Raw genomic sequence first — 12,967 nt, forward strand, 5'->3', positions numbered from 1 at the left:
GTCAGCTTCAATAATTGCCACAATGAGCAGTCTTGATTCATCTGAAACTCACTCTGACTTTCCAAGATTATTTTAAAGCAGTTCCAAGACGTCATATCATTTTTAGCCATAAGTATTTTAGTATGTATCTTTAAAAGATGTAGAATCTTCCCCAATAAACATATTTAGCATATTATTGTGCTTAAATATTAACTTTAATGTTATCAATATCTAGCCAGTGGTCACAGTTGTCTTTTTCCCCTCTTCTGTTGGAAGCAGTATTAAATAAGGTACACTTCACTGACACAGGTTATGCAATTGCTTTTCTGTACCCCCCTCCCCCCGCACTTCTAGGTTGTTTGTCCTGTAGGGATTCCCACAGCCTGGATTTGGCTGATCGCTTCTCCCCCTGTGTCAATTAACATGTTCCTCTGGCATCTTAGTTGGTGTTTATATCTAGAGGTTTGATGTAACTCATTTGGATTTTCTTCACCCCTTTCATCTTTGTAGGTGGTAGGGTTGTATACCTCCTTTATGAGGTACATAACAGAGTGTGTGTGTGTGTGTGATGTTAGGAGCTATTCATGATCCTTGCTCAAGGTCCATTAATTCACCAGAGGTTGCAAAATGGGTATTCTCTAAGCTCTTTGGTTAACCATGATCTATAATATTTGTAGGAAGAGTAGGGGAAAATAATGTTTTTCACTTTTTAAAACCTATTTTCAAAATGATGAGTTGATTCTCCTCTGGGGCTTGTGAGTTTTTATTGTCGTTTGTTTGGTTTTGTGAATGTCAGGTTGAGCTCATGGATTTAAGCATTTCTTATTTGCTTCAGCCCATTTCATTCATTATCCTTGTGCCAACCTTTGGCCATCTTTGGGCAGTAGGAGTCTATTCAGGTTAGGTCCTGTCTTTTGCACATACTCTAGAAGTCTTTGGTAGATTTTTTGTTTTGTTTTGTATTTTGGTTGCTGATGTGAAAGGATGTTTCTAGCTCATTTTGTAAAGCATTTGCTTCAGCCCTGGAATCATCCATTTCTCTAAGCAGTCCTGGTTTATTTTAGTATGAAGTGATATTTAAAGACTATAGTCTGAATGCTAGAGGTGCTTATTGCTGTTGGTTTTTGTTTCTTGACTTTTTCATTATACAAAGTTAGAATGCATTTTTTAAGGTAAAGAAATATGTTTATATGGGTGTTTCTAGTCCAAGTCAGATGCAAGAAATTTTTACTTCATCTTATTGTGCTTACATATATATCTCTTTCCTCCCATCATCTATTCTTTGTCCCATGTCTAAGCCCAACTCTCAATGATATCAGCATAATTATTCATTTGTTTTACCTTATAATGTGAAAGCAATGTGAAAGCAATTTAATATATTTATTTTATTTTTTGCAGTTCATACTGTCTCAGGTGGGTGTATCACACAGAGAATGTGTTTTCAGATTATTTTGTTTAAAACTACTTATTTAAAAAGTTATTTATTTTTTACTGAAGGGTAATTGCTTTACAGAATTTTTCTATTTTCTGTCAAACCTCAACATGAATCAGCCATAAGTATATATATATCCCCTCCCTTTTGTATCTGCCTCCCATCTGCCTCCCCATCGCACCCCTGTAGGTTGATATAGAGCCCCTGTTTGGTTTCCTGAGCCAAACAGCAAATTCCCCATTGGCTATCTATTTTACATATGGTAATGTAAGTTTCCATGTTACTCTTTTCATACATCTCATCCTCTCCACAAAAGTACCTAAATATATACCCAACCTGTTGGTTGGCAGAGCCATATAAAAAAGAACTATTGGGTATATATTTAGGTACTTTTGTTTCATTTTACTTTGAAGTCTTAGGAATCACTTTTTAAAAAAATAGCTGCTTTATATGCAGAGTACATCATGAGAAACGCTGGACTGGAAGAAGCACAAGCTGGAATCAAGATTGCTGGGAGAAATATCAATAACCTCAGATATGCAGATGACACCACCCTTATGGCAGAAAGTGAAGAGGAACTAAAAAGTCTCTTGATGAAAGTGAAAGTGGAGAGTGAAAAAGTTGGCTTAAAGCTCAACATTCAGAAAACGAAAATCATGGCATCTGGTCCCATCACTTCATAAGAAATAGATGGGGAAACAGTGGAAACAGTGTCAGACTTTTTTTTTTTGGGCTTTAAAATCACTACAGATGGTGGTTGCAGCCATGAAATTAAAAGACGCTTACTCCTTGGAAGAAAAGTTATGACCAACCTAGATAGCATATTGAAAAGCAGAGACATTACTTTGGCAACAAACGTCCGTCTAGTCAAGGCTATGTTTTTTCCAGTGGTCATGTATGCATGTGCAAGTCGGACTGTGAAGAAAGCTGAGCCCCGAAGAATTGATGCTCTTGAACTGTGGTGTTGGAGAAGACTCTTGAGAATCCCTTGGACTGCAAAGACATCCAACCAGTCCATTCTGAAGGAGATCAACCCTTGGATTTCTTTTGAAGGAAAGATGCTAAAGCTGAAACTCCAGTACTTTGGCCACCTCATGCGAAGAGTTGACTCATTGGAAAAGACTCTGATGTTGGGAAGGATTGGGGTCAGAAGAAGAAGGGGACGACAGAGGATGAGATGGCTGGATGGCATCACTGACTCGATGGAGGTGAGTCTGGGTGAACTCTGGGAGTTGGTGATGGACAGGGAGGCCTGGCGTGCTGCGATTCATGGGGTCGCAAAGAGTCAGACACGACTGAGCGACTGAACTGAACTGAACTGATAATGTTTTCATGATTCCAAAATCAAGAAAAGGCTATTTTTAAAGAAGACTGATATCCTTGTTGGGTCTATTCCAATTCTCCTTCTCCTTTTAGAGATAACTTTTCAGACTAATTTTAATTCATGTTTTATTCATATTTTTAAAATGTCTTTTCTAAACATTTTATTTTTCCTACTGTGCAAAATGAAAAATTTTAATTTTATCACTATAATCTGTGGACTTAAATTTAGAAGGATTTTTCTAGAAGCATGAAATATGCCCTGGGACTCTGGTTAAAACTCTTTGTGACCCTCGTAACTCCTTCAGAGCAGGTCCATAGCCATTCCAGGCTCAGATGACATGACAGTGCAAGCGTGGAGTTAGCAGATGCTTACATGGGGTTAGTTTCTGCATCCAGAATCCACAGGGAGAAGAATCTTCAGGCTCTACCTTAATCAGTTGAATCTAAACCAGTTTCTGGAGACTGGGCCTCGGGCGTCAGAGTGCACTTATCCCCTCTCAGGTATGCCAAGGTGCAGTCAGGATGAAGACCACTGTGTAAAAGACTAGTGAAGGCTAGGATATCTGGAATCCTGATGGCTATGACTGCCCCAGATTCACTGCTTTTCCTCCTTATCTCTGGATTTTTCTCAACTCTACGTTTTGTCACCTTTCCCCCAGTTTTAAAGATTAACTGCCTATTCATTTTTCCTACAAGCTCACTCTTTTTGGCATGAATGTTTTACTGAAGCGTTTTTCTTTGATAGGTTGTTTCTATTTGTGTGTGTGTGTGTGTTTTCCATGAATGAGATATGGGGAAGTTGGGTAAGAAACATTAACGTGGAGGAGGAATTCTACCCACTGTGGAAGTTCTAGCATCTAACCTAGCCATGCAAGAAGTTACCCTAAGAAGCAAGAGGTGGAACCTAATGTCAGGTGCTTTCAGAAGGCTAAATACCAAAGACTCTATCAAGAAATGTCTACCTCAAGCTTCTCTGGCAGTCCAGTGGTTAAGACTCCATGCCACCAATGCAGATACCTCAGTATTTGATCCCTGGTCAGGGAACTAAGACTCTGCATGCCACATGGCATGGATCAAAAAAAAAAAAAAAAAAAAAAAAAAATCTACCTCAGAGACTCAGACTCTCTGAGAACCTTGATTAGTGGACGTTGTAGTATTAAATTAGGCTCTTTTAAAGATTCTTTATGATTTCAGAGTTGTGAAGAATTCTTGTGAAAGAGGAAGAACTATACTTGGTTTGTGGAGAGAGTAATCATGGGGTGATCATAGATTGATGTCAGAGAGGAAGGGTTTAAGGGGGCAGTGTTTGACCTCATTCTTGCTGATCAAGAAAATTTTAGTTTTGTTAGATTAATGGTTGATAATGAATATTTTCTCAGTTGCTTTATTTCTTTTTAGTTGAAGGTGAGAATCAGAAGTGTAGAGATGAGAGAATTCCTTGGTGGTGTCTGCCTACACCAGTGTACAGTGGTAGGGGCAGCTCCTGGGAATGGCTGCCACCAGTGTCTGTGTCCCCAAGGTGAGACACAGCCACTCCTTGCTTCTCTGAAAGACTCTCCAAGACAAGCAGAGTGTTCTGAAATTGGACTTTTCCTTGGAACTCACAGCACTGTTTCATTTGGAGTTAAAACTTGGAACAGAACATTGAGCATATGCAGGAGTTAATCTTCTGATAGCTAGAAAACCTTTACCTGGTTTGCCTCAGCCAGTTTTACCAAATGCCAGAAATGGAAACACTCACAGATTACAAATGCTGCTGCCAGCTCTCCTGTTAAATGACTCTTTATCTCTAACCTTTCCTTGTGTGTAGAGGGGATGGATTTACTCAGTCTACCTTTAATGGCCTCAGTAACTCCTGTCCTGTGTGTCTGGAAGCTTTGAAGAATCATATTTAATATGTGTATTCTTATTCTCTATATGTACTTTGGGGATTTGTTTTCACAGTTTTGTGCTATTTACTATTTTGTTTTCTATTTTTTTGAGAGATATTACTGGAAATTATTCGTTACTTGCTGTAATTTTTCATATAGACTATAATATCAGTTTTCTATTTTCAATAGTTGCAACTTATGCCAGAATGGAAATTCCTTGTGCATTATACTTTTCATCACTTCTCTGAATTGCCATGACTGCTCCTTGCTGGAGGCAGAGTTGTGCATGTGTGCTCAGTCACTCAGTTGTGTCTGATTGTTTGTGACCCCATGGACTGTAGCCCACTAGCTTCCTCTGTCCAGAGGATTATCCTGACAAAGTACTGGAGGGGGTTGTCATTTTCTACTCCAGAGGATCTCCCCAACTCTGGAATCAAACCTGCATCTCCTGTGTCTCGTGCATTGAGATGGATTCCTTTCCAATGGGCCATCGGAGGAAGTCCCAAAATAGTGCTTAAAGATAGCAAATGACTCTTCCCTCAAATTACATCAGATCAAGGTAACAGTTCATGTTTGAAACCCTTTATCTTTTTGAAAATTTCTGTCCCAAATAAAGAATAATCATTATCAAGAAAAAGAAAAAAAAAAAAAAAAGAAAGAAAGAATTGACAGATGAGTGGAAGGTATGGGCCATTAACTGGCATTATACCTTATTGAGGCTGTTAGTTCAACTTTTTGTTTGTTTGTTTTAATATTTATTTATTTAGCTGTGCCTGGTCTTAGTTGCAGCATGTGGGATCTAGTTCCTTGACCAGGGAGTGGACCCAGATACCCTACACTGGGAGTGTGGATGGATGGAGTCAGCCACTGGGCCACCAGGGAAGTCCCTCAAATGGATTATCAAATACTGTTTATCAGTGAAAAAATCCACATATGTTTAGGCAGTAGTGACTTGTCTTTATTTACACTCTTTTTGGCTGGATTTCTTTCATTTATTCATATTCTCTTTGGTGAGTGTCATTACTCTTATTTCTACTGTAATTACAAGGATGTTAAGTTCAAATGGAGTGCTGAGTAACAGGAAACAGTGATTCCCAAGGAGAATCACAAGTTTCAGAAAAGTCTTGGATGGCAGGTATTACTGCTGGGCTTCTTATGGTTTGTGGCTATAGCACTGGACTGTCCTTGGCCATACCTGGGCTGGGACTGCCTGTGTGTACAGTTTGATGTTCTTGCTTCTCTGTGTGGCTTCCACATTTCCATCTCAGGAAGTCATAAACAGTGTGGTTGACAGTCCACTGTGTGAGGGACTCTTCCATGAGCTCTCTATGCCTCTTGAGATGGATGACAGGTTACGGTGGAAATGTATGAGAACTGATCATTTTAGTTAGGTCTGATCATCTTATACTTCAACTAAATAGTGTTCCCTGTATCCTCTATAGTAGATGAAAATCTCCATGACTTCATGGAAAGAGAAGCAGTTGGTGCAGCCTATGAACGTGTGTGTGTGCATGCATGTGTATAGATCAAGACAGGAATATTGAGGTTTAGTGAGACACCCATGTGAGGAACTGAACCATCTTTTGGTAAATATCCTGATCAGGCACTAGCTGGCTCAGCAGAAAAGGCTTAATTATTTTGGTGTTCAATGTTATGGATTCTCCTTCCCTCCCTCTTGTGTGTGGGTTCCTCAGCTACAGACAGACAGAAGACAGCTATCAAAGCAAACTTGTCAATTGCTTACCCTGTCTGTGTTAGTAAGGCAGAATTACCAAAAAGGCAAAGCCCTGTTCCTGAAAGATTTCCAAAATTTTGCATGTTGTCTTTTGAGAAGTCTGTGAAGGAAATGATGTTGAGGGCCAAGGTGTTTACTTTTGGTGACTTGGATTCTTTGAGTGTTTGGCTTTCCTTGATGGTGGAGAAGGAAGGGGACCTTGTGGAGAAGGGGACCTTCAGGAAGTGACTAGAGAGAGAAAGTAGGTTGTGGGGTGAAGTGGCTGTTTGGCAAGGTGGGTAAGTGTTGCTGTTTCTTTGCCTTTTTCTTTGGGGAAGAAACTTGCTTTCCCTAAATCTTACTCAGGATGGAAGCCTCAGTGCACCCTGAGCCAATTAGTTTAGCCTTGGGGAAGAGAGGATTGGGAACATTTCTTCCAACCCACCAACTGTAGTGGATGGTGGATGGAGAACTACGGAAGGCATACTTTTTTAGCTTGGCCTCCACCATGTTTAATTCTTTACTCCAAGGAACATTCCAACTTCTATGGGGTAGAGGCATAGTGAGGCAGTGCTCTTGGGAGCTGAGAGCCTGCAGAGCTGCCAAGCCTGGTTTCTTTGTGGTACTCCAGCCGAAGCTGGTTTCCATTCCCTGGATCTATAGACATGTGGAGTTTGGGGTGGAAAAGAGTGGATGTTTTTGTGCCAGTGTCTCAGTTTGTAAAGATTTATGCTGCTGCTGCTAAGTCACTTCAGTCATGTCCAACTCTGTGTGACCCCATAGATGGCAGCCCACCAGGCTCCCCTGTCCCTGGGATTCCCCAGGCAAGAACACTGGAGTGGATTGCCATTTCCTTCTCCAATGCATGAAAGTGAAAAGTGAAAGGGAAGTCGCTCAGTCGTGTCCGACTCTTCGTGACCCTATGGACTGCAGCCTACCAGGCTTCTCTATCCATGGGATTTTCCAGGCAAGAGCACTGGAGTGGGGTGCCATTGCCTTCTCCAAAGATTCATGAAGAAGGTGATAATAGCATGTCTCCCATATGTGAACCAGGTTGACTTTCTCTTGGGCTGGGACATTGAGAGTACAGGGGACAGGGGTAGGTTGCCAGCAGGCTTGATCATATGGAAGCAGTTTTCTTACTCTTCTGCCACCTTTTTCCTTATTAATCTTAAGGCTCAGTTGGTATTGAGCCTGGTTGTGACATTTACTGAGCATCCACGGTGCACTAAGCATGATGTACTAAGGCTTTACTATCTTTGAATGTAAAATTTTACCTTAAGGTTAAACTGTTGCTGCTTGTCTTACAGGAGATGGTGGATCTGCATATTTTTCTTTTAAATTAGCCATGAATGTAGCATTTAGTCAAAATGTATTTTTAACTTACTAATGCTAAAAGTAAACCTTGTATTAAGAAAAACTGACATTTCTATTTAAGACTTTTTTTTCTTCTTTTCTTTTAGGAAGGCACCAGAGTAGTTCAACCCATATTTTGGGGGAAAATGATTAGTTTTGTTGAAAACTACCATCCCAATGATTCTGCCACTTTGCACAAAGCCTATGGCTACACTGCAGGGCTGAGCACCAGCGTGCTCATGTGGGCCGTTCTGCACCACTTGTACTTCTACCACATGCAGCATGTGGGGATGAGGCTGAGAGTAGCCCTGTGCCATATGATCTACTGCAAGGTGAGTGTCGCTCAATACCACTGTGTGTACCTCCCCTGAGGCATCCGAAACATTTGGAGAAAGTTCTCTAAAACTAAAAATTTCCTAACTGTGATCATTTACACCTTCCCAGAGAAGCTTGCTATTTGCATCAAGCCAAGTTTGTTGTTGTTGAAGCAAACTTGATCAATAAATAATGAAAAGTTTTCTTTTGAGATCAAGAGAGGGCTGCTCTTGATAACTTTAAGCCATAGGCTGTTGGATAATACCCACTAAATTTGTAGTATTGAATTAATATTAAATTATATTTTAAAATATTAAATTAATATTTTAAAATAAGTATTTTGATAAATATATCAAATGATAATAAATATATCAAATAAATATATCAAATAATTTTAAGATAAATCAATATATCATTTATTTTCATTGTCTTCATGCCGAAATACCATAGAGCTGTTTATGGAAATTATTTGTTGTTGTTTATTACCATCTTAATTTACATCAAATGTTTATTTAAAAGTGAACGTCAGAGATTGGATTTATAGAACTATATCTAGAAGCAGAGAATGTATTTGAGAAAGGGAATGATTATCATTTTAAAAGACCCATTTCATTATATTCAATATAATTATGTTAGAGAAAAATATAAAGGGAATTCATTACAAATATAGACTCATTCACTATATTCTATAGATGTAATTGTTGTTAATAGTATATTAAAGAAAATAGTAGGGTATTTGAGAGAAAACTTGAAATTTTAAACTGTTTTATTCATGCTAGAGATAATTTATTACTCTTTATTTAAACTATTTTAATACAATATTTCCTTTTATCTTTAGTATGCATCATAGCACTTTCAATAAGACCAATTTAATGTGTTCAGTGATTTTGTATTGAGGAATGCCATGAAATTATTCCATAGTTTACCCTGGTCTAAACTAGTATAAAAGAATAAGGATTTCAGGTATCTTTACAAAGGTATTGCCACAGATACATCATTGTCAAGAGCTGAAGGGCTGTGTATAAACTTGATCCTGAATGCCTCTTTGCCTTTGACGGTTTGCTTTAAAAATAAATCCTTATTTGACTGTATTGTAAGCTTGAAATTTTCCAAAAGAGTAGATCTTAAGTGTTCTCACCACGTATGTAAAATAGGATAATTATATTAGGTAGTGGATACTTGAAGTGGTTTTACTATAGTAATCATTTTCCAATGTTGGAGAAGACTCTTGAGAGTCCCTTGAACTGCAAGGAGATCCAACCAGTCCATTCTGAAGGAGATCAACCCTGGGATTTCTTTGGAAGGAATGATGCTGAAGCTGAAACTCCAGTACTTTGGCCACCTCATGCGAAGAGGTGGCTCATTGGAAAAGACTCTGATGCTGGGAGGTATTGGGGGCAGGAGGAGAAGGGGACGACAGAGGATGAGATGGCTGGATGGCATCACTGACTCGATGGACGTGAGTCTGAGTGAACTCCAGGAGTTGGTGATGGACAGGGAGGCCTGGTGTGCTGCGATTCATGGGGTTGCAAAGAGTCGGACATGACTGAGCGACTGATCTGATCTGATCTGATCATGTGGTAACCTTATATATATACAAATTTTATTAATAAAGAAAGTCTTCATTGAAAGGTAAAACCGAACAGCTTAAATTGAAAATATAACTTCTTTTACCCAGTTGTTACTTATCTAGAGCTTCTATTTCTTCAGAATCCTTCTATCAGCAGAAAATGAGATGTCATCTCATCTTTCCTTGAGCAGAGTCTTGTACATCTCGGGACTGTGTGAACCTGGGGACCTGGCATCTCACTGTCTTGCTTGACAACAACATCTGAGCTGCTTTCCTTCTGGGTTATGTGGAAATTGCAGTGGTGCCCGCACACTCCAGTCAGGGGTCTTCATTGTCATTTATCATCATCTTTGTTATTCTGTTGCATCTTTAACCATTTAGGAGATGGATACTCAAATGTCCCCACAAATTGGCTAAATGCCTTTCTTTTCAGATCATGCTGATCTCATGTGAATGATAATCACTCACTTGTATCCACCTCTTTGCAACCCTATGGACTCTAGCCTGCCAGGCTCCTCTGTTCATGGAATTCTCCAGGCAAGAATACTGGAGTGGATTGCCATTTCCTTCTCCATAACACTCATAAAAATTATGAAATTTTACTAGAACTGCATTGCGAAAACCTTAAGTTAGATGTGAGGTGATGGTTTAATCAAAGCTCACTCTTTGCAGCACAGGTGAGCCATTGTCCACCTGTTTTTCTTCCTTTTCCCTCTAACACTTTGAAATCTTTTCTTTTGAAAAGTGATCTTACCTGGTACATTGGCTTATGTGAATGCAAACATCTTCCAAGATGTTCATTTGCTAGCTTAATTGTACTTGAAAGATGGTTCCTATATGAGGTCTGAAATTCTGGAGATTATACCGTAGACAATCTGAAATCCCAAAAACCTGGGAAAGACAAATTTCCTTGTGCACAGCCTTGCATTGAGAGTCTTGTTGTTTCAGAAACAAGACACTTATTTTCAGGTTACAGGGGGCTTGATTCCTAAGGGCCCAAAATCTGGTGCTACAGAGCACCTCTGACAGATCCCTTTGAACATTTGTAGTTCATCTTCGGCCCCACCTCCTGATCCCTGGTCCTGGGAAGAAATCAGGTCAAGTGTTAGAAATGGAGTGGCTGCTAAGCTTGTAGCTGTATTTTGCCCTCTCCATGGATTCCAGGTTTGGGCATGTTTCCAAAAGATCTCTAAGGCTGCACATCTGCCACTCCTAAGATGGCCCATCCAGCATTTTTGTGCTCCTTGCAGCTGAATTTTGCATGATTATGAGGGAGGTATCGTATATAAAAATGACCTACCATTTATTTATTAATACATTGCCACAGATTTGGTAAAGTTACTTTTGGCTTTTGATCATTGATCTGTTTTTCATTCTGGTAAAATATACACAGCACAAAGTTTACCATTTTCATTCCTTTTAAGTGCAGCATTTAGTGACATTAGGTGCATTCAGATTGTTGGTGGCCATCACCATCATTCATCTCCAGAACTTGTTCTTTTTCCCAAACTGAACCTCTGCGCCCATTAAACACTAACTTCCCAACCCCTGTCCCCTCACCCAGCACCATTCTACTTCTCTCTGTGAATTTGACTATTTTAATGCCTCGTGTAAGTGGAATCCTACAGTGTTTGTTATTTTGTGTGAAGCTTATGCTCTGCAGCACGATGTCTTCAAGGTTCATCCATGCTGTGGCAGGTGTCAGAATTTAATTCCTTTTTAAGGCTGAATAATATTCTATTATAGGTCTATGTAACATTCTGTATATTTGCTTATCTGTCAATGGACAGTTGTGTCCACCTTTTAGCTATTGTGAACATCGCTGCCATGAATATGAGTGTACAAATTATCTGTTCAAGTTTGTGTTTTTAGTTTTTTTGAGTATATCCTTAGTAGTAATTGCTGTATTGTATGCTAATTTCAAGTTTAATTTTTGAAAAATGCCCATATTCTCTTCCATTGTGGTTATATCATTTTAAATTCTCACTTGGTCACTGATTTTCTTCTTTAACTTGAGGAGTAATCAAAGTGTTTTTATAAACTATGACATTTTGTTTGAATCAGTGGCTCCAGTTCGTGGTCTATTGTAGCACCTCCTGGTGTCTCCTCAGTTTCCTCAAATCTCTAGGCATTTTTCTTACTAAATAAAGGGATTGTGCAGCATGGGTTATATTTTTTATAGACTCAGCAGACTGGCATTAAGAACACAGCTTCCTCAAAGGAACAGTGTTTTGGACATTATACTTGCTCATTTCAGAATGAACATACTAAGCCCAAAGTGTTTAAATATTGTCACCCACAGAATTAATAATTGAGTCTAGATTTATAATCCAAGTCTCCAAATTTCTCACCTAAGGCAGCCTCTCCACTCTCATCTAATTTGGCTCAAAGTTATTTAGTTGTCTCTTAAGTGTAAACCTACACCCTTTACACTTCAGACAGGTCCAAGTTCATTGAAATGGGGGGTGGGGGTGATTTGGCTTCTACCTCCTGCTGCTGCTCCCTTTGCCTTCCTTGCGCATGGGGCTGCCACCACTCTGAAGAGTTAGAGGCTGAATGAGGGTCCCTAGAGCCCTGCTGTCAGGGGTCATCCTGCTGGTGCTGACACCACTCAAGACCCAGAACACATGCTCTGTTGTGTTATGTTCTAAGATGACTTAGGCGTTCAGTTCTCTGTCTCCCTTTTTATTTCAGGCATTTTGCCTGAGTAGCTCGGCCATGGGGAAGACCGCCACAGGCCAGATTGTCAACCTGCTGTCCAATGATGTGAACAGGTTTGACCAGGTGAGCTGCCCCTGAGGGCTCCTCTTCCATTTCCCGTCCTTCTCACTGGGTTCAGATTATTGGAATGCCAGGTGCCCAGATTTGGTTTCGGCCATGATTCCATCATGGATGTAAGACAAAGGTTCTATTTATCCAACTTTCATTTTTCTGTGTGCAGTTTAGATGCAATTATATATATTGTTCAGAAAATGACAGTTTTGTTTTTCTGATAATAAATAGGCAACAGTATTCTTGCTTGGCTTGGTTAGTGTTCCTAGGGGTCATCCTGGAGTGGCCCTTCTTGGCACATGGTGTTGGTGTGGCTGGACTGTCTTCCTTGTCTTCTGGATGATGAAGGCCTGGTGAGAGGGAGTGTTCTTTCCCCTGCACCCCGTTCAGTGCCTGCTGCATCAGGAGCCTGTGAGGAATATGCCAGGTGGGTGGTCTCCAGCCAGACACAACCTACCCTCTGTTGTCTACCCCCACATTCTTTTATCCACTGACCTTAGACATAGATCACATGACCCAGGGCGTTGTAGCTGTTTGTCAGATCTGTGTTGCACTAGACACTTCTCTTCAAGTATTTATTCATCAAACATGAAGTAAGGCCCATGCTCAGTTTCAGGGATGAATAAAGCTTAGTT

The 12,967-nt window shown here is 39.9% G+C and overlaps 1 protein-coding gene across 1 annotated transcript in view; it reads left to right on the forward strand.

Annotated features, from left to right (window-relative positions):
- LOC139186277 (ATP-binding cassette sub-family C member 4-like) overlaps window positions 1–12,967 on the forward strand; it is a 158,891-nt gene that overhangs the window by 11,630 nt on the left and 134,294 nt on the right. The window contains 2 exon segments of the mRNA XM_070800558.1: window positions 7,781–8,007; window positions 12,255–12,344. Coding sequence (XP_070656659.1) covers window positions 7,781–8,007; window positions 12,255–12,344 — 317 coding nt within the window.

Source organism: Bos indicus, chromosome 12 (assembly GCF_029378745.1).
Source record: "Bos indicus isolate NIAB-ARS_2022 breed Sahiwal x Tharparkar chromosome 12, NIAB-ARS_B.indTharparkar_mat_pri_1.0, whole genome shotgun sequence".
NCBI classification, from domain to species: domain Eukaryota; kingdom Metazoa; phylum Chordata; class Mammalia; order Artiodactyla; family Bovidae; genus Bos; species Bos indicus.